The sequence below is a fragment of the Oryzias latipes genome, chromosome 4, assembly GCF_053564925.1.
Source record: "Oryzias latipes strain Hd-rR chromosome 4, Olatipes_Hd-rR_3.1".
Classification (NCBI taxonomy): Eukaryota; Metazoa; Chordata; class Actinopteri; order Beloniformes; family Adrianichthyidae; genus Oryzias; species Oryzias latipes.
The window spans coordinates 35,051,952-35,074,625 of record NC_136240.1 but is presented as its reverse complement, the minus strand read 5'-3'; the positions used below and the strand labels follow the sequence as shown (position 1 = coordinate 35,074,625).

General features: G+C 40.8%; 1 protein-coding gene across 2 annotated transcripts in view; it reads left to right on the top strand.

Annotated features, from left to right (window-relative positions):
- The window catches only part of LOC144991963 (uncharacterized), an 83,343-nt gene that overhangs the window by 22,218 nt on the left and 38,451 nt on the right, over positions 1 to 22,674 (top strand). Inside the window, exon 1 of one of the 2 annotated variants that reach the window (XM_078946378.1) lies at positions 20,138 to 20,334. The exons of the other annotated variant lie outside the window; for it this stretch is intronic. Within the exon in view, the coding sequence (XP_078802504.1) occupies positions 20,256 to 20,334 (79 nt within the window). The 5' untranslated portion in view covers positions 20,138 to 20,255. Of the gene's footprint in view, positions 1 to 20,137; positions 20,335 to 22,674 lie in introns of those variants that run through there. 2 annotated transcript variants of the gene reach the window in all.

Below are 22,674 nucleotides of genomic sequence, written 5' to 3'. Positions count from 1 at the left end.
AGACGGCGGTGGTCCGTCTCTCACTTTGTGCTGCAAAGGTGATGTGCAGTGATAGGAAGAAGATCCCTCAGTGGCTTCATGCAGTGATAATTGTGTTTGATTGACTGCCCTGCCAGGCCAGAAGCACCAGGGAGCTGAACATTTTAGGTGTGGGACCCGGAGACAGCAGTGTTCTTTTGCTGTTTTTTGTTTTGTTGTTGTTCTGGCTCGAGCTCAGATGATGGTAAACCGTGTTTTCTCTCAACAGATTGCACCACTAATGGCATTGTTTCCTTTGGGGGCCACTTATGTAAGAAGTTGGACCTTCTTTTAGAGTCCAGAAACTTAATTCAATTTAATCTCTTGGACTGAGAAATTAATGAAATCATCAGAGACAAAACAGTTATTCCACTTATGGTCCTTCAGCTGATGCCATTATCTGGAGTGCCTTTGAGTAGGTGGGAGGAAAGTCGCAGACACTGTACAGACTTCAGCGTTGACCACCCTGGGAATCAAACACACGCCATATTTTAGAGGAAAAAGTAACATCATTCATATCCTTTCCAATAAACACTGACTGGTAGAAAGTTTTCGACAGTTATGGCCACACTATTTGAACATTGAATGATTATGTAAACAAATGACACTTTGGGGACATTTTAAATTTGCATTTCACTGTCAGGAAATCTTTCTTTCTTTATTTACTTATTTATTTATTTTTTTATTTTTGGGTTTGTGTTTTTCTGCCCAAAACATGCTAACCACGCAAAGCCCACACGTTCTAAAGATTTTTAATCCGTCTGAGTCGAGGCACATCAAGATGTTTGTGAAGGTTCCTCAAAATCCTTGACATACCTATCCCTGAATAGGACTGCAACTCACAAAGTTACACAAGTTAATAAATAAATGAATAAATGTGTGTGAGAATAGGCTCAGTTTCATCACAGCAGGATATGAGGGCTGTTGGGTTTTGATAGGATCCGTGCCAGCGAGGCAGACTGACGGAGTGTGGCGCTCAGACACCGTGATGACACTTTGTGTGGGTTCTTGCAAGCCTTTTTTGTGTTTAGGGCTGTAAAAAAACATTGTGTGTTTTTTGTACGACATTGTCTGTTGGCTCTTTAACATGTTTGTACAGAAGTGTGTGGCTGTGTGAGCGATGATCCTGTTTTAAAAAAAGCAGCAGTTTAAAAAAGAAATTACACAAGCGTTCATTTTTTTTGTTGCTGATTGCAAATGTAAGCAAGGAAATGTCATTTTTTTTGTTTAGTCTTGTGAGTTTGTTTTTCACGACTTAACACTCAGTCTTATTCAGAAATGTGTAAGAAGGGAAACCATCAGTTTTAATCTAAAAATAATGTCGATATTCAATGATAAAACAAGCAGTATAGTTACGTTTATCAATTTAAACACCATCTTCTTGAAAATACCTTTTGAGAGGTTCTGCTTTTGTTGTGTTTTAGCACAATTTTTGCAATCAGTTTTTGTAATTGCTTTTCCTTCCTTTTGCTGCCCAACGATACATGCACTTGGTGTCAGCTCTGTTTGCTCCTCTACGTTATGTTAAATATCTTCCCTTGGTGTAAATAAGTTGGTCAGCGCTTCCTGGCCAGATCTTTATGAACTGCTTTCATATTTAGAGTTTTTTTTCATTTCAACTACGTAAAGTCTCTCTAAAGGACCCACTCTGAGGAAAATTGTGTTTTTGGCATTTTTAACATGGTTTCTGTAACATTTTTCTGATGATTGAATACATATTAAAAACATTAATCTCGTAGCTAATTTGTGACTTGGAAAATATGCTGGGTGGGGCCATAAGCTCCCAACTATGAGTTCTCAGCACCAGGGAGGAAAAGGGGGGGCGGGGTTGCTTCACGCCAATGTTGCCCCCCTAAAACTCAGGTGTAATTCTAATGAACTGTCGCTCTGCAGAAACTCTGTCATAGAAAATTTCATGTTTTTTTTAATCTTAGCTAAAAGGACAAACATAATTAAAAGTCCCTTAAAAGACCAGGCCAGTCGAGAGACCAGGAACGCCTCGGGGTCCCCCCAGAGGAGCTAAAGGAAGTGGCTGTGGAGAGGGAAGCCAGGGCATCTTTGCTTAGACTGCTGCCCCATGACCCGGTCGGGGATGAGCGTAAGACTATGGATGGACGGATCATCTGTTTGAAATGTTTGACAGATTATCCCTTGTGCTATCTTAGATGACCCCCCCCTTCCATTGAGGTGTTCTCCCTACCATGACAAAGGTGGATAAAGGTGGAAAGATTTCATGTAATCCATGGACACCAGTGAAGATCACAAATCATTGAAGAAAAAAGGTTCAGAGCACTGTCTAGTGGGTCTAGATGACCCAACTCCCAATGTTAAAGTGCCTAGGATAGCACAAGGGTTACTCTGAGCCTACTTTCAAGTGGGAGGGGTGTAGACTTCCAACAAGCTCTCACTGGAACTGGTTCAGACCAGTCACTGCTTTCTGACGCTGTCTTGCTCCACCATGGCAGCGTCTGTACCACCTTTACAAGGACTGAGGCCTGTGCACAGCAATAACAAGGATCCAATGCAGTCAGTCTTGCATCCTGACATATACAACCTTAGAAATGTTTTTCTTTTTTTTCTTCTTACTTGTCCTGTCCAACAGCAGAGCAATCAGATCAGAGCTGACGGCCTCTTGTGTTGGACAGACTTTACTGTTACATCATGGGTTATGAATCTTGTGATTCACAAGGTGTATATTTGAACAAACCCATTTTGTAATGTAGGCTAAACTTTATTATTTTTTGTATTGATTATGTTTGTAATCTTTTTTTTTTTTTGTTGGACCAAAAGAAAGGGGGGTTAAGGAGATAGGATTATAGAAGGGGAGGGGGTGGTAGCATCAGAAAGCAACAAGTTGCTGGAAGTTTACAATCATCATTGTCAGGTGGAAATGTTAAGGCCCGTACACACCGGGACGAATATTCGCCAGGCGTTATTCGCCAGCGTTTTTCGCCACGTCTTTTGTGTTCACACCCAGGCGATTTTCGCTGACGATGAGCCGAGCGAACATGCAATTTCCTTCCCTGACATTAGATGGCGCTTAATGTAAACAGAAATACTCCTGTACACAAGGTGGCGCTGCGCAACTTTACGATTCTTAAAGTCGCTTTTCACTCAGAAGAAGAGAGCAAGTATTTACGCGCTTGTCAGAATCATACAAAGAAAACATGAATATTTCAAGCATCAGTAGCTCCAACTGGTACTTGGTAAGGGGATATTTAAGAATGTCCGTCATTATTTCTTCGCGGCAGTGTAGACGCTACTTGGCGTCTAACTTCTTCGCTGGTATGTGTGCTCAGCAAGGCAGTTTTGTGTTTGAGCGCCCCCAAGTTGTGTTTTACTGTAACTTCAGAAGCTCCAGACACGTGTGCAAAAGCGCCATTCTCATTGGTCGAATAGATTTCGACGCGACGCGTCGAAAAAAAAAAACGAACCCGAGGCGGGTTTTTTTTTTTGACGCTTTGGCGCTTGCCGTTTTTTCGCTTCGGTGTGCACACTCACATTGGTGCCCTTCGTTTAGTCACGAGGCGTTAAACGTCGGCGAAAATCGCCGGCGAAATTCGTCCCGGTGTGAACAGGCCTTTAGCCTAAAAGGGGCGGGACCTGTCGAAACACACACTCAAATGTTCCCAACATACCAAAAATCTTCACACACAAACATGTCAATATGTACACAACACAACTACAGTTCACACACACATACTTATGCATACAAACCAACACTTGTAAAGCATTTCATTCATAAAGTTGCCCGGTCATTACCCACGCAAAGACCCCTGCTGAGAAAGCAGTGGTAGCCAGGACCCCTAGACACCCCCACGCTGTAGCAGATAGAGAAACATCACCCGCCAGCCAATCATGTCTGCCACCCAGGCCAGGGCCAGCAGGACCCCAACACCAGAGTGCAGGGGGGTACAGGAGCACAGGGAGTGCAAACTCCAGCCTAACCAACCGCTCCCTGCGTGGAAAGAGGGCTGCAGGGCCCAGGAAGCCAGCACCCTAGGGACACGGCCGCTATTGCCGAGGGGCCGGTTCCCCCCACCAGGTATGCGGTAGAAATGGTGTTCTTATGATTCCTGGCTCAGTAGGTGAATATTCATCCATCCATCCATTAGTAGAGAATGGGTAAAGGGTTCATCATCATGCAGACCAAAAAATTTTCTCAAAACTCGTATTACAATTGGAAATAACTGGTTTTATGTGGTGGTGGTAAGTCGTTTTAGAACCCAGGAATCCATTTTGTAAGGATTGAGGCCTTTTTCGCTCAGTTTTTCTTCTTCGTGTGGCTTAATTCTTCTATTGAGCCGTTGATTTTTAGGTTGTGTTTGTGGCTCAGTTTTCCTGTCCCCGCTTTCCCGCCTCAGCCGGGAGCACATCAGGCTGTTAATCAACTGGCTCTTTCTTTCCTTTACGTGTTTAAATATGCATTCTCAGTTGCTCCATGCCAGACTCTCTTTGTTGTCTTTAGTCCTTCATGTTTATGTTTTTGTTTTGCCTTTTCATATCATATTTTTGAGCTCCAGTCCCAAGTCTTGCATTTGGATCCTCAATACTCATATTATGGGACATGAGAGAACATCTCAAACTATAAGAACACCAATGTTTACAAACCTCAAATAGTCCATTTTTAAAACTTAAGATGGATTCATTGATGAGCTTTGCCCTGAAACCTGTCTTTGTGGTAAAATGTTGAATATCTTTAGAGAACCAGAAGTATTGACGAGTTATCTAAAGTATGACTACAACTGAAGATGATGCACTAAAAAGCTGAAATTAGCATGAACCTGGTGCATTGTTTTTTATTTCAACAAAATAATGTGAAGGACACGGTCCAGCTATCATGACAGTCACGTTAGCGTGGCCTTCGGTCTAAACAAAGACGGATGGCCTGAGGAAAAGCAGGAAAAGAATACATATGAAACCTTATTGTGGTCCATTAAGCACTTTCCTTCTTGTTTTTATGGCTGGTTTAATCTTTTTTAATCTGTCAGAAAATCAATTTGTCCACATTGCTGCCAGTTTGCAGAGCGGAGCACTTCATCACACATCCAGAGTTTGCCCGCCTGGGCAGGCGCTGTGCTGGATTGCAGTCATCAGAAACTGAAACACAGAGACAAATGACCACACTGACAGACTGATGGGGAAGAAAGAACTTTGAAAAGACAGAAAAAGCTAAACGTAATTAAGTATATCAAAAAACGTACACTAAAACATTGGTAAACAGAAGGCAGAACAATTACCTTGAACCTAAAGAACAAAAGGTCTTTAGTATGGCATTGAAATTATAACTTCTAAAAAGAACTTGTGAATATTAATATTAAAAACATTAAAAAAAATGTAAACCATGGTCTGGGTGAATACTCGATTCTGATTGGCTGCCGGGTGTGCAAGTCTAGAAAGAAGTTCCGGTCATGTCCTGTATCACTGCGCCGGCTCCTTTAAAACATCTTTCTACTTCATCATCTGGACAAAAACAAGCGGTAAGACGAGAACTTTCTCACTGATCTGATGCTTTATTAACGCATCATGATCATCAGCATAGATATTGCTTTCCTTTGCTGCAGTCGAGGTCAGTGCCGGCTCAATTTATTCGTATAGCCCAAAGGCTCAGCGCATTGTGGTGTTACCGTGACAACGCACCACACCACACCACGTAACAAATATTTGCTTTTGATCTAAACCGAAAAAATAACAAGAATAAAGTACTAAAAACTGCTTGAATACTTTTCTTTTGTGACCATGGTATAAACGGGTGAGTGACCTTGGAAGTGCACATTATCAGAAGTTAACGCGTTTTGCGGGAGCAGCTGTCCTCCGCCAGGCTTCCACGGCGTGCGTTAATTTCTGATAATGGTGTCCGTTTAGTTGGCCATCACTTAACGGACACCAAGTTTTTTCAGAAATATGCCCACAAAGATGGTGCACGATCTTTACAGTGAATGCATCTGCATCTTCCCGCATTTTATACTGAGACAGAAGCCATGAGCAAGCTGAAGAGAAGAAGACGGAGCTTGGTTTTAAAACCCAAAGACTAAAACCCCGCCGTGAACCAGTGATTAACCTGAATTCAGCAAAAACCAAATAAGTCCTGTAATTCCTCCAAAGGGCCAGGGTGCTAAAAGAGTGAACAAGTGGGCCGGGATGAGAGGGAAAAGTATTTTCTGTAATAATCTTTGGAATTAGAGAGGTAAAAATAGTAGGATACCTGGGATAAAGTGCAGCTTCGGCTGAATCCATTACACCGGCGTTATGGGATTATTAACGTAGACAGAAGTTCCTAGGGCTGATGAAGACATTGCAGGGGCAGTGAAATGTGTCGCTTGCGCTCCTGACAGTATGGACAAGAAAAACCATTAAACCTTAATTTATTTGTCCACTTGCAGGGAGAGAGAAGAGAAAAGTCTGTGTCTAGTAAAAGTATATTTCTTTCTTTCTTTCTTTTAAGCAGGGAGGTTATTTTCCCCTTGAGCTGCTTGGAAAAGGAATACGCCTTATTAGCCACTGCGACACACACACTGCGTTATTTGGTTATGCAGTGAAGCCTAAAACAGTGCTGGCGTTTAAATCTGCTCCTGAATGATTACTTCTGTCGGGTCTTCAAGAGAACACACAAAGAGGAATGCAGGAAAGAGGAAGATGCACAGCCTTTACAAGTGCACATGCAACGACAGAACATTGAACACCTGTCCCCTAAAATGCCTGAAAGCTCTTACTCTGTCACTCGGCACACCTCACTGTGCAGTAATTCAGTGGAAGGGCCTCTTTAAAATTCATGGCTATAAAAGACCAATGCAGTCGAAGCTATTAAATGGCTGCTGTGGCTGTTGGGATGCATCTGCAGAGAGGAGCAAGGAAATCTTCCCAGATCATTAGCCGAGTGCTTCCGTATGCTGACAGGAAGAGAGTCGACCACGAAAATAATCCTCGTGATGTGGGGTTGAGGTTGAAGAAACTCAACATAAGATATTCTCTGTTAAAAACAAAACAAAAAAAGAACAGGATAAAGGTTTACAATCAAAGTGAGCGCACACCTTGATTCAGGTGTGATGTTCTTTGGTGTTGAAGGAATAAAGCTCATGGTGTTCTTAGAACTTGTCATGATTGACCATGACAAGAATAGACCCAATCTGCCGCCCTGCAGAAAGTATGTCCTAAAAATGTCACAGGTTTTTTGTTTTGGACTAAAAATAGTAATTATGTAAAAGACCACTGAGAAAACTTACCGGTAAATATGATTGTATGGGATTTAACAGAGGAGGAAATCGCTCCATTCTGCCTCCAGTGGTTCTCAGTGGAACTGCAGTAATTGGTACTTCCTGGTTTGGAAATGGACTTTGTCTGTGGATGAACTCATCTTCTCACATGTTTCAGGTAAACTTAGCCTGGAATCGCTAAGCTTCTGTAAAATGCCCAAAAGAATTTGGTGACAAAGCAGGAGAACCATACGATTGGCGACCTTTGAGCCTGACTCCATAATGATGAGAGGTTTTTCTTTTTGTGTTGGTTTTTAATCTTGCACCTTTTGTTGGTTCTTCTAAGCCGAATTGCCATTATTTTTGATAGGAAAGGCTGTAAAAGAAGAAAAGCTTTTTCTACAGCATGATCAAAATGCTCATTAGCATTTTTTAAATCCGTTTATCCCTTTTCTCAAGTTTTTCTTAAAAGTCTATCTCCTTAAGGCACAGAGTTTTTTTCATCCACTTACTCGTAAGTTCTTCCCTCCACAATAATTCCGCAGTTAATACACTTTAAATCCTATTGCACCTTTGACTTTCATTAAAAACGTTTTTTAAAGCGAGGCCTGTGAAAAGTATCCCCCATGAAGGAGACCTCAAGGACACGTGTTGTAGCATGTGGGCTTTACAACCATGTCAGCCTAGCTAACAGACGCCACAGCTTTGTCCTGTCAGAAAACTGGTAGGTGGAGATAAAGGACGTCCATCCAGAAAACAGTAGACGCTGGGATTTCTGCATGTTTCTGGAGCAGCTTTTAGGTTCGAGGGACGGTGCTGCAGAATGAAATGTCTGCTGTTTTCTGTCCACATCAGGGAGTTGGCATCTGGCTGAGTGTCCTTCAGAGCAGTCCTTCACAAGCAGGAGAACCAAACCTGTTTTAAATGCAAATTGAGGCTAAACTTATTAACCGAGCAGCAGAAACGTTTTTCCTCCCTTGCCATTTACTAACATAGTTTTATTGTTATTTATGATTGAAAACGCCATCAGCGCCACAGTTTGATTCGACATGATGGAGGCTGCTTTGAGCTCTCCCTTTGGTGCATTTTGGAAACAGCTGACTGTGACTTTAAGACGAGGTGTGTTTGTGAGACTGATGAATCAGTGTAGCGTTCAGCAGTCAAACAGATGTTGTTTCCCTCCTGTTGCAGAAAAATGCCTACAGTGTCCTGCATGGGACATTTGGCACCCTGATGTCTGTCATTAGTCATAGCGAGAGGGCATCCAATAACAAGGGCAGACAGGGGGCATATTTTGTGCATACATCTGAAAATCTGTGTGTAATTCATGGAACTCACAAGCACAAATGAGGCATGAAGCAGCTTCTGCTTAGTGTGATGGTTTCTTGGATGGAAGAACAAAGGTTCACTGATTGAGCGACATTCCTGAAAACTCCTCCATGAAGACACTTCTGGACAGACCTCTCTGACAGGTGTAAGAACCACACCTTGGTAGTGGAGTCTGGCGGTTTGAAGCCTCCCACACAGTCTTTCTGCTTCAGTTCATGACCGGATTTTAACCTGTGTGACACCGATGATCATCAGCACCGGTTTGGTAGACTGGTTGTCCAAATGCCTGACGTTAGAAGTGTACCACAGAAGCCGCATTCGCTCCATTGACGAGACAGAGCGAGTGACACGTCACCCACAGAAAATGACTTCATTCCTTTTCCAACAAATTTAAGTCAATTCAGTCGCCATTTTTTCTGCTATATATCCATCGCCATGTTGGAATCAGACGTTCATTGTAAGCAGGGATTGGTCTATGTCGGCCTTGGTCTACATTTTTATAGCAACTACTCTCCCCAATCGGCAATAGTGAGCATCTTAACAGGCCACACCCCTTCCCTCTGCCCCCACTAAAAGCGGGCTCAGGAGAATAAATAAACCTGATCTCTCAACATCGTCTGTGTCTCAATGTACATGAGATATACAGTCAATGTAGTGATGTAGGCTGAAAACAGTAGCTCCTCCCACACGCAGCGGGTGTGGAAAGTTTATGAACACATTTTTGGACAAGTGTCCATCAATTCGCCATACAAATTGTATTCGGTGGAAGGTAGTGTAAAAACTGATGCTGGTCTGAAGACAAAATATAGGAGCACCGAATGTGGATTTGTTTTGGATTTTTTTCTTTTGTAAATGAAATAAACTCAAAAATAGGCTCCAGCAACTCTGAGATACCAAAAGGGAATAAGCAGGTTTGGAAAATAGACGAATAGATATAAAATCCTTTATATTTTTGAAAGAGTTCTTTGTTGGAAGTACTTGCACAGTACCGCACATTTCTATACATTTACCTCTTTTGCAAAAGCTTACGTCCTACAAAGTCTCATTTGAAATATTGACTTGACGCCTATGGCGTTCTGGATCTTAAGCTAAATGTAGGAACAATGAAGCCCCAGAGAAAAAAGTTTGTCACTGATGACTTTGTGAAGGAGAACATATGTTAGAACAGACCGCCAGCCTTTATAAATATAAGCTGCATTCAATCCCCATGGCCTGAAGGCTGGCGGCGATGTGTGTCTGCATGACATTATACTGCAAGAGAGAGGAAGGTATAGGATGCATGTGCGTGAAGGGCTAAAGACGGTATGGTGGGAGGAAGACCTCCAATTTAGCTCAACGGGGAAACTGTCATTCAGTTTGCACCACTCACTTTTGGTTTCATTTAACTCTGCATCTGTTACTCACCTGTTTTAGGTTTGGAGGATCTAAGAATGAAAGGATGACTTTGAAAGCCTCTGGTTTCCTGAGGGTTCAGATACTTTTTTTTTTAATAAAACTGTTATCCAATCAGATGTCAGAAAAGCAACTGCTACCCCCCCTCCCCCTTCATCTCTAACTTGATGCAAATCTGGAGGCATGGCCGGCCCTCCCTATACGCGAATTACGCAGCCGCGTAGGGCCCCCGTCACCACCAGGGCCCCGAAGTGGCGAAAAAATAAAATAAAAAAAAAGACCCAAATCTGGCAACCTATTTCATAGCTGTGAATGTTGTGCAAAAGAAAGTTGCCTGCACTTTAATGATCCCCCTTGTCAACACACCTGAACCAATCTGGCAACCCAAATAATGACGTTACGCCACTCTCAGCAACGATTGGCCAACATCACTGCATCTAAGCCTGGCACAGTGTGCATTTACGAGCGCATTTTGTTTCAATAAAGTTGAGAAAAGAAAAAAAACGAGTGCATTTTGTCACGCTGATCAAAGCGACAACAAGAGCACTTCATGCCACATAGACTTTAACCATCAGGAGCTGAAAAAAGATGAACAACTTCAGCATCAATCACAAGGTAAGTTTGGAGGATGATGGGGCCATATTTTTTACATTATCCAGTATTTCTGTGCATTCGCGATTTAAAATACTAATTGATCCGAAGTTCGGTAAAGTTAGAAAAAGACAGGTGAAGTTTGCACATAAACGACCCCGTTTGTCGTAATTTCCAATGGAAAACTCTAAAATAATTCTGATACCCAAGTTTCCTGGATGAGGTCAGACATGACCTTCCAAAACGGCGAAGAGAAGATTAAATAACGACAATGGTGATGGCTGATAAATGTTTAACTCACGTTATTGTATTGTTTAATTGTTTTGCTAACACATATTTAGTGCGTTCTGCATTTTCCGGTTTATGTCAGTATAGAAACTGCTGTTTATCTGTTATAGACAGTCTGGTAGTCTGACTTTTTCAACAAAGTGTCTTAAAATCTTGCATTGGCATGAAATATGGAGAATCAAAACTGCCAAATACATAGGAAATAAAGGTTCTAATTTATTAATGACAAATAAAATAAATGTACTCATTTTAAAATTATGAACATACAAAATAATAGAATAAGAAGTGTATAAATGCTTATATTTCCATTTATACTCAAATTATTATTCACATTTATTATTTATAAATAGGTACATTTCTTTCTCATTTGTATTTCACAGTTTTGGTTTTACATAATGAGGATGTTTTGCACAGTTCCGTGTCAGCCAACATTTTCTTCTGCTCTCAAAAAGTATCAAAAAGTATTGGAGGAGGTGCAGCATCCACATCCCTTCATGTGGCATGTAAAGTAATTTAAAAAACAGTGTCTGCATAACCCCTTTTTTTCCATAAACAGCGGCTGAAGAGTATGGAGCCCCAAACTGTTCTTAATAAATAAATAAATATGATCTTGTGCAAATATATAATCAAACAATCTATTTCTCATAAATATATAAAAAGATCATGACATTGTGAAAAACCTGCACACAGATTTTAACTGAACCACTAAACTATTAGTAGTATTCTGCTATAGTTATTTTATTAACTTCATCAATAATTATTGTATAATAATTCTTGTTTTTTAGCTGCAGAGGAAACTCCTGTCACCACATCTTCTGTTGAAAGGGAAAATGTTGATGTTGCTGCTGGTAAGTTCAAATCTACCCAATATGGAACCCAAATCAAACTTATTGTTTCATTATTACTTAAAGGACAGTCATACATTTGTGCACAGACGCACAACAGTGAAGGCACTTCTTTCCAACATTCTGCACTAGATATATCTCATTTTTATTAAAACAACAGTTGCGTTTTGTTGGTGCTGCTGATCAGTTAGAGGGCCCACAAATTAAATCTGGCTTAGGGCCCCCGGAAGACCAGGGCCGGCACTGTCTGGAGGCAAAAGATTTTTGCAGTGGATCAAAAGACCCCACGAGGTTCCAAATATCACTACATTTCAAATTGAAAATAGCACATTTAGTCAATTTAACACCAAAAGTAAACATTATCTTATTAAAATTGTTTGGATTTTTTTCTAAAAATAAGCCTTTTGCTTTTATCTGAGGTGCATGGTTAAAGTACGGTGGCCCTGAAGGGCATCAACATTTCACTCAATGCAAAAACATATAAAAATCACAACAATTAAAAAAGCAAAACAAATAATTAAAAAAGTTACATTTTAGAAATCTAATCTAAATTCTAGAGACTAAAACACAATAAAAAAACTGAAACAAAATAAAAATTAATCATTTCAGGAAATAAAAGTAATTTCCAGAAATCAAAATGAAATCATGGGACATCACTGATTGGATGATAATTATCCATCATTTCAACCAAAAGTGTTGAAGTGTTGGCATGAAGTGATACTAAACCTAAAACCTTTGTTAGTATGCAGACATTGAAGATCCAATCAGTGATGTCCCATTGTACCTTTTCCAGTTTCTCATTTTCTTTTCTTAACATTTCATTTTTATATCAGGAAATTGCATTTGTTTCCTGAAGCGTTTCATTTATTTTGTTTCTTTAATTTGGAATTGTGCTTCAGTCTCTGAATTTTTTAATTTCGAAAATGTAACGTTTGTTTATTTATTTATTTAGCTTTTATTTGGTTGTTGTGATCTTTAACGGTGCGTTGTTGGTGTGATTTGCACGTCAGAGCTAAAAGATTAGTCATTTGATTGACAGCTGTGTGGACACAACACATTTCTGTTTTTTGTTTTTGTTTGTTTTGGTCTTTTTCATTTTTAGGCTCTCCATTCTGTTGTGTTGAGAAAACTGAAGCCAACATGACCGACCCTGTTCACGCTTCACTGATGTTTCTCTTGGCATAAGCCGCTGTGTGCATCGACACAGAGCTGCACCTCTTCTTGCAGTCTTGTGTCCACACATCACACTTCAAACCATTTCAGGTCACATATCTGTGGGGAGTCAGCAGGATAACAGCTGAGAGACGTGCTGTGAATGCTGCCACCATCTGAAAGTGCACTTCACCCGATTGTAAAGGGACGAACTGTGAGTTGTTGGTTGTGATGCCAGAGGAGTTGGGAGGGGCTAACGCCGCTTTAAGCTGCTTTCCAGACTGATGCTCTCGGATTGGTCCGTTTCTTCTCACGGATGCAGCAGATTGAAGAGGCGCCTCTTGGATCGTTGTGCGTTCCACACATCGAGCAGGAAGTGTGGAAAGCAGAGATCTTTGGGATTTTTGGCGTCACACTTCTTGCGGTTTTCTCCACCTTTGTGCTGTTGTCATGTTGGTGAATGCACGAGAACGAAAAGCAATATTTTATGAGCAACTGTTATGCAACATTTCAGAGACACGCATACTGTACTCGCAGAGAAACTCACTGCCGCTTTCAGCAGCCATTTATGAAATATTTCAATCAGATTCCTGCATTTCTCATGAGTTTACTGTTGTGGGTAAATGAAGACCGCGCTGCAGCTTGAGCAGATGGTGAGCATTGAAGTGCATGTTGACAGGTAGTCTATAGCTTGTTGTCTGAGCTGGCATTCTCACACAAGCAGCAAGAAACAAACTCAAAATGCACTCACACACACACACTCGTGCACACACCTATGGGCACACACTGTAGCAGCTTTAAGCCCTAATTGGTACCCAGAAGGGTTTGATGGAGAGAGACAAATAGAGAGGGGGAGCGACCGAAATGAAAGAGGAAACCAACATCAAAAATGCAACCAGCTGGGCAGCTATTTATGTCCACAGCAGAGAAGGAAATGATTCGCATTCAAGATTACGTTTCACTGATACAAAAACCAGAAACATTATTGAAATAAACCAGCATGAGGGGTTGCTGTGATTTGAACCTCTGAAGGGTTATGAAAACAGCAGCAATGGAAACGGCTCCAGCAGAAAGCTGGGATGAAACCTCAGATGGATCCGCCATGTTCTGTCTCTCACCTTCTCCAAATGAACACTGTCAAACTCAGATTAGTTACAATGGAAAGTTGAAAGGTTTCCTTTAAACGTGTGCTCTTTTGGAGGATTTCTTAATGCCCCCCCCCCCCCCATGTATTAAGGCTCTAAAACGTTAGATTTTTACCTCTACCGGGTGTGAAGACACTAAACCAGAGAATTTGTTACCTTAACCCATGTGCTATCTTAGATGACCCCCCCCCCCTTCCATTGACGTGTTCTCCCTACCATGACAAAGGTGGATGAAGGTGGAAAGATTTCATGTAATCCATGGACACCAGTGAAGATCACAAATCATTGCAGAAAAAAGGTTCAGAGCACTGTCTAGTGGGTCTAGATGACCCAACTCCCAATGGTAAAGTGCCTAGGATAGCACAAGGGTTACATACAACCCCAAAATCCTCTTGGGAAAACTATTAAAACTGGAAGAGTAAATAAAATATAAATAAAATATGTATATAATGTACAATGCAAAAACTCAGTCCTGGGAGGAGTTTGGTGAGGCCATGGAGAAGGACTATCGGTTGGCCTCGAAGAAATTCTGGCGAACCATCCGGCGCCTCAGGAGGGGAAAGGCACCGTTTTCAGTGCAGGTGGGGGGCTATTGACTTCGACTGGGGACATTGTTGGGCGGTGGAAGGAATACTTCGAGGATCTCCTCAATCCCACTGTCACGCCTTCTTTTGAAGAAGCAGAGAATGAGGACTTTGGGGTGAGGCTGCTTATTACCCGGGCTGAAGTCACTGAGGTAGTCAACGAGCTCCTCAGTGACAAGGCCCGGAAGTGGATGAAGTCCGCCCTGAGTGCCTCAAGTCTCCGGATGCTGTGGGAGTGTCTTGGCTGACAAGTCTCTGCAGCATCGCGTGGCAGTCGGGAACCGTACCACTGGACTGGCAGACAGGGGTGGTGGTTCCCCTCTTTAAGAAGGGGGACAGGAGGGTGTGTTTCAACTACAGGGGAATCACACTCCTCAGCCTCCCTGGGAAAGTCTATGCCAGGGTTCTGGAGAGGAGAGTCCATCTGATAGTCGAACCTCGGATTATGGAACAACAGTGGTCGTGGAACAGTGGACCAGCTCTACACCCTATCTAGGGTGCTGGAGGGATAGTGGGAGTTCGCTCATCCAGTCCAGATGTGTTTTGTGGATTTGGAGAAGGCGTTCGACCGCGTCCCCCGTGGTATCCTGTAGAGGGTGCCTTACTGATGGCTGTCGGGTCTAGGAGTAGGAACTTGGTTACCATAGCAGGCAGTAAGTCAGACCTGTTCCCAGTCCACGTTGGACTCCGGCAGGGCTGCCCTTTATCATCGGTTCTGTTCATAGTTTTTATGGACAGAATTTCTAGGCGCAGCCAGGGGCCGGAAGGGGTCTGGTTTAGGGACCACAGGATTTCCTCTCTGCTCTTTGCAGATGATGTTGTCCTGTTGGCTTCATCGAGCCAGGACCTCCAGCGTGCATTGGGGCGGTTTGCAGCAGAGTGTGAAGCGGCCGGGATGAGGGTCAGCACCGCTAAATCTGAGGCCATGGTTCTCGACCGGAGAAAGGTAGCTTGCCATCTCTCGGTGGGTGGAGTCTCCCTGCCCCAGGTGGAGGAGTTTGAATACCTTGGGGTCTTGTTCACGAGTGAGGGGAGACCGGAGCGTAAGATTGACAGGCGGATCGGAGCGGCATCCGTAGTTACGCTGTATCGGTCCGTTGTGGTGAAGAGAGAGATGAGCCAAAAAGCAAAGCTCTCAATTTACCGGTCGATTTTCGTTCCAATACTCACCTATGGTCATGAGCTCTGGGTCATGACCCAAAGAACGAGGTCCCGAATACAAGTGGCTGAAATGAGCTTCCTCCATGGGGGACTGGACGCTCCCTTGAAGAAAGGGTGAGAAGCTCGGCCACCCGCAGAGAGCTCAGAGTAGAACCGCTTCTCCTTCACATCGAAAGGAGCCAGTTAAGGTGGCTCGGGCATCTAGTCCGGATGCCTCCTGGACGCCTCCCTGGGGAGGTGTTCCGGGCAAGTCCCACTGGGCGGAGGCCCCGGGGAAGACCCAGGACACGCTGGAGAGACTACGTCTCTCGGCTGGCCTGGGAACGCCACGGGGTTCCCCCAGAGGAGCTGGAGGAAGTGGCTGGGGCGAGGGAAGTCTGGGCATCTCTGCTTAGACTGCTGCCCCCGCAACCCGGTCCTGGATAAGCGGAGGAAGACGCATGGAGGGATATAATGTATAATATAAATGAAATTAAAAACAGTTTCTTCTAATACCTTTAATAAAATATTGATTTAGTTTTTAAAGTGACTTCAAGATACTTTTTTAATGTTAAAATGTTAACAAAAATCTTCAAAGACCCACCCTGTTTGACAAAAATTATGGTATTACAATGCTATTTTCAAACATTCCCAGTGTTTTTTTTAATTATAATTAGGTCTTTTTTTTTCATTTTGAGCCATAAAAAAGCACAACATAAAAAAATAGTCTTCATTCCTGCAGAGTGGCACTAGTCCATTAGAAAGTCATTAGAGTTGTGGGCGGGACTGTTCCTGCGCAGTAACCCCGCCCCCACTTCCCCTCGCTGTTGCAGAGGAGAGTTCTGTCCTGCTAGCTTATGGTGCATCATATGATGAAAAAATACTCAGAAATGCAATTTTGAGCTTAATTTTCTTTCAATATGTCCTCCATAATCAGAAAACGTCACAAGATGTTTAAAAATACAAATGTTCATTAGAGTAGGTCTTTAAAAATAGTAAAACCACAGACATGGCTTTAAATTAATCTGTACTTTTTGCACATTGTAACAAAACAATCTTTTACAGCAGTAAAATTACTGTAAACAAATGGAGAAACATCTTTTAATGCCAATCTACATATTATAATACCAATTATTTTCAAACACAGGTAAAGGTTTTAAGTAGTAGTATGTCCTATGATGAAGAGTTATGCCGTTTAAAGCTTTAGGATTGGATGTAAAATACAGTTCAAGCGTTTTTCTGCACACTTTCTTTTTTAAGTCTTGATTGAAGGACGAACAAAAGTTTAACGCTGCTTAATTCTTTTTAATTTTGAAAGACAACTTTTATTTTTTGAGACGTTAATAGTAAACCTTTTGTTTTAACAGTTAAAATAGCTTGTTTAGAAAGAGATTTTAAAAGGCTATGAATTAGTTTTATTTTTAAAATATTTGATTTTGAACATGAGTATTTATGGTTTATATATAGTTTGTAAACCTTTCACATTTAAACTTTATACTTTCACAGTTGCATTAATTTAGACTTAAATAAATGTAAACTCCATATTTGAAGCCGTTATTGTCTTTTTGTAGTCTTGACATCCTTGTGTTTGTGACCTCTGTGAGCATTGCGCTTTAATTTCTCTTGTGCCAAATGTGTGACTGATTCCGGTCCTGAAGATCATTCAACACGCAGAGTGACGACACACACAAATAAAATCTAATAAAAAAAACAAAACAAAGACTGTTCCCAGTCATCCATAACACAGGAAATGAAGACTTTTTATTTTTATTCTGAGTCCTCTGCAGCACCAAAATGCTCTGTTCCTGCAAGTTCTCGAGGAAAACATTGTGATATTGTTGGACTTTACTCAAACTGTTTTTTTCTTGCTGAATCAAAAAGTTTGAATCTTCACTTTCAGTCACATCAGTCTTTATGGAATACCTCCGATCACATTTGGATAAAAACGAATGTTTTAAAATACAGCCAGTTTTTTTATTTTATTCACCAGGTTCATGAAGGCTTCCAGATTTCTGTGTGTTTTGACCATAGAGTTCTGACATAAAACAGTTTTTCTGCAGGTTTTATAACTTATGCATTATAAAAATGGCTTGTTTTATTTCAATTTGAATGTTTATGTATTATTTTGAGTTGTTTAGGATAATATCAGATACATATTTATTGGTAAAATGGTCTTTTAAGTAATAAATTCCTATTTGAATGCAGTAGTGGGTTTGTAATGCTTTTTCCTTATTTTATTAAGCTCTAAATATTTTCAAAAATATGTACAGCTCTAAAAATGTCATAAAATAATGTAATATTTCACTATTCAGTTGCAGTTTTAAAAAAGATTTCTTTAAGACAGTAAAACAGAGAATTGATTGTGAGTTTGTGAGCTGAAGGAGTCTAGTAAAATTCTAGGAACTGCTAAACTAAAGCTGTTTCTGCCTCTTCTTGACCTTCCCTGTGTGCACGGCGAGCTGGATCTCCCGCCGCCACCGCCGCTCCTAAACTCTGTCAGATCAAAACGTTTCCTTTCTTTTGTTTTAGGAAATTTTAGTTGCATTTTCTACATTGGTGTATAAGTACAGCAGGGATACTATGGACCATGTACGTGTAATGTAGGAAGTACTGAATACAACTTCTGACTAAATTGGAACATTTAAGTTTACAATGTATAGATGGTCGAGTAAACCTCAAGTGTACTGCCTCACTTTTAGTATGGACTCAGTATGAAGTATTCCTGTAGTACACCTAAACAGACAACCTTTTGTTAAGGGAAATGGCAGTCATGTCATGGCTTGAAAAATAGCATTTTGCCTTAAAAAAAAACATAAAAACACAAAAAATGATTTTCACAAATGTGTGTGTTGGAAGCCTCACAATCCAAGCAGTGGTTGCAGGGCAAATGGTGCGTGTAGAGGCTTCATCTGTGCAAGTGGCCACTGGGGGCAGCGTTAAATATCCTGGAGGGTCTCCAAGGTCATATCACACACGCACGCACACACACACACACACACACACACACACACACACACACACACACACACACACACACACACACACACACACACACACACACACACACACACACTCGCATAAATTCATAAATGAGTGTATGTCCTGAAGGGACTGCCGGGTCGTTACCCTACTAATGGGGGCCATATGGTCACAAAACAAACACAAACTGTTCCTCCGGTGTGCCTGTAATAAGGCTGTGAAGATGCCGATCTCATTCAAATGGAGAAACCAGCTGAGCAAAAGGAGCCAGAGGATGTGGACTGAACTCCAAAGGGAAAGGGTCAATAACCTGCAGCACTTCTGTTCCTCCACTCTGGCCTGATTGAGCGGATTTTCATGCTGTGGCAATGTGCTAACATGCTAATCAGTATATGCTAGTGTAGTCATTGAATTTGTTTGAATCTCTTTTTTTCTATAGTTTCTTGATATCTGCTGATGAGGCTTCTTTTATTACAGAAATAAATAACTTAATTTTTTTTTTAATTACACATGTTTTTTATTTAGGTGATAAGTTAAGGATAATTTTTGGACTTTTGAAACCTGTTTTCTTAAACAAGAAAGTGGCATAATGGATGGATTGTTGTGCCTTGTAGCTCATAGAAAGGTGGGATACTTTTCCTTCCAGGCAAACGCTGTGACTCTTGACGGTAATGTTTTGATACATTATCTGAAGATTCTACACTTTAGTCTGCAAAATTCCAAGATTTCATCCCCAAAAACTGTTGTGTTTTGTGCATTGACATGGATCCGGTCTAATGACAGCAAGAACTTCTCAAAAACTTTCAAAATTTTAAAACATGTTTAAAACTTTACCGACTTTAAAGGGAGGCTCTGCAAATCGGGTTCAGGCAAAAACCTGATTTGAAATGACAGACAGTGAGATTTCATGAAAAGACGCAGCATACTCCAATCAAATCGAGCTTTATTTACATGACGCAAAGTGCCGTACACAAAAATAAAAGATGAAAAAGAAAATAAATGAATTACTTCTCTAGGATTAACATACTGGAACCCAACCTTGACATTTAACAGGCAGAAGTGAAACACTGTTTGTAATCATCACACAAAGACACATACAGACTAGAATGATCCTCACCCACATCACCTGTAGAATTCTGAACGGTAAAAATGAAAACCCTTAGAGGGATGGGCATGTCGACCAGATTTTACCCTGCCCACCAAACACCATTATTGAAATGGACAATGAGGCGGGACAGAGTAAAGGCAGGATTTTGTTGAGGAGCTTCATGAGTCCATTCAACTGCCAATCAAAGAATTAAAAAAAAAGCTGAAAAAGTATCAGAGTGGGATATAAATAACAACACCTTCTTTCCAAACGTGACTTGAAAATAAAAAAATCTACATTACAAACATGTTTCACACCATGCAGTAAGTAAGGGATGATGCGGCTGCTGTCGCAAAGTGTGTTAACTTCTGATAACAGATACTCCTGCTTATACCATGGTCACATTCAAAAGAAATCAATAGTCAATCAATTTTTTGTGCTTTGTTCTTGTTATTTCTCAGTGTAGATCACTTTTCTTCACAAAAGCGGACTATTTGATACGTGGTACATGTATGGGAACGGCTGAGCTGACAACAACCTCAACTGCGGCGTCAACGGAAAGCGATAAACATATATGTGCTGGTCGTCATGGTAGGTTAAATAAAGCATCAGTTCAGAGAAACAGTTAACCTCTTACCGCCTGTTTTTGTCCAGATGTCGAAGCAAAAGTTTCAAAGAAGCCAGCGCAGTGATACAGAACATTTAAGCTACGTGATCGGAACTACTTTTTTAGGTGTGTGGTTATCACTTTTTAATCCATGCCCAGCAACCAACCAGAATCCAGTATTCACCAGGACCATGGTAGATGTTTATTGGGGTGAAAGTTAGAATAAAAAAACAACAACTTTTAAATAAATATATTTGAATTAAATAATAGGGTTGGGGTTATGAAAGTTAGATTTCTCCTACTCCTTTTCAAGCAATAGATCCGATAGCTCTACTTGACCTTTAGTTAATAATTACTATTTTTAATAAACCCAATCCGCTTAAGTGTGTCTTTGTATTTGTTTGATGGATCTGTTTTTTTTCTTGCATTTTCAACAATTAATGCTTTAAATAAACCAATAAATCAAATCAAATAAATTAATCCACCTGAAGCGAACCTCCAGTGGCCATTTGAGAAACTGCATCATTTATTATCTCTGGGTTTGCTCCACATCTAGTTTTACACGAACAGAATGGGTCAAAAGCTTACGTGAGATGTTTTTCCAGTAAACTAAATAGGTTTCCGCAAATTAATTGGGTCAAAGTTTTATTCACGTCTTCTGAATCAAACACAAGTTCTGTTTGGCAGCCTCAGCAAATGTCCTCCACATCCGTTTAGTTGCTTTGCTGCTAAAATCGAGAAGTGTGAAGGTCATGGGCAAACTGACCCACTCTGATCATCTTTTAAAGTGTTTCTTATGACCTTTTAATACAGTTTTAGCTAAGGAAACATTGCAGTGTGTTTTCTATGTTACACATATGATCTCTTACAAACTGCATTTTTTTTGTTTGCCCCTAAATCACAATGCTTTGAATAAAAAAAAATACTCAGGCAATTTTAAGCCTAATTTTCTTTATATATGTCCTCCAACATCAACAAAACATCACAAGAACATGCTAACATCAGAGTGGGTCATTAGAGCTCAAACAGCCACACTTATCCAAACTTTGTGTCCTTTAGTCTCTAACAAAACGACGCCTTCAAACTCCTTTGTGCTTCTGGCCCGTTTGGTATCATTTCCTTCTTGTGAATAAGTGAAAAAATAAGCATACATAGACGTGCACATAAGTATCCTATGAAAGGTGAGAGCTTCAAGGACTTTCACACCTCTTGACTTATTCCATTTTCTTTTCCAACATAACTCTGTGAGGCTGTGAAAGAAACCAATCTGCCACTGATTGTCTGCAGGTCTCTGCTCAGACTGTAATACTCGACTCTCTTGCCTTTTCATCAATGCTTGGATCATTGGATACTTGACAGAAAATGAATGCATAATTCAATGTGTTTATTGTAGCTTAATTCAATTTTATTTTATAGCCCAACATCACAACACAGTTGTCTCAATGAGCTTCATACCGGTAATTGTACAAAAATACCAGTTATTGTACAAATTATAATATTCATGTTTCTAACAAGCAGTTTTTTTCGTACTTATTGCGCAATGACACTTGATACAAACTTACTGCGCAAACCACACGTAACAGCTTCATTAACGTAGGAGTGCAAAATTAGTTTTTAATAGAAATGAAAAAATGGGTAAAAATTCTGGAAAAATTGTGGAACCCATGTCTGATTCTTGAAACTAACATACATGTTCCATAGAATACCTGCATGTGCTGTATTTTATATTAAAAAATGCAAGTTGCAGAAAAAAACAAACTTCAGAAGGAAGTTGACTTTTTTAAAATACAGTTTCAAAACTAAAATTAGAATTCAGTTTGACGGCACAAATGGAAACTGAAGTCACTACGTCACTGAAATCTCTTGGTTTCACACTTTTCTGTTGTCAGAATTTCCTTGATTTAAAAATATTTGTCTACTTTTGTTTTTGCCTGGTCGACTCCACTTGGAGGCTTCAGTCTGCCAAACAAACCGGGACAGGCTCCGCTATTCCCCTTCTGTTTCTGCATGCACCTACAAGCAGAAATTTGTCTTTTTTAAATGCCTTTGGAGCCAAGAGGGTTACAAATGCTCACTTCGCATGTATTTCTTCAAACGATGTGATCAAAGTTGTAGCCTGCAGGCCTCCCTCATTAGGGAGGTAACTCAGATGCTCTTAGATTTTCTGAAACCACACGGTCTGAATATGAACCTTCCTGTAAATGTTTGGGTTGAGATCTGTTTTCATTATTGGATATCAGAAAAGTATTGATTAAAATCAAAGTCACTGGTGTGTGAGCAGTAATGGGGAGCTCTGAAACGTAGCCATTGCATCTCTATTGTTC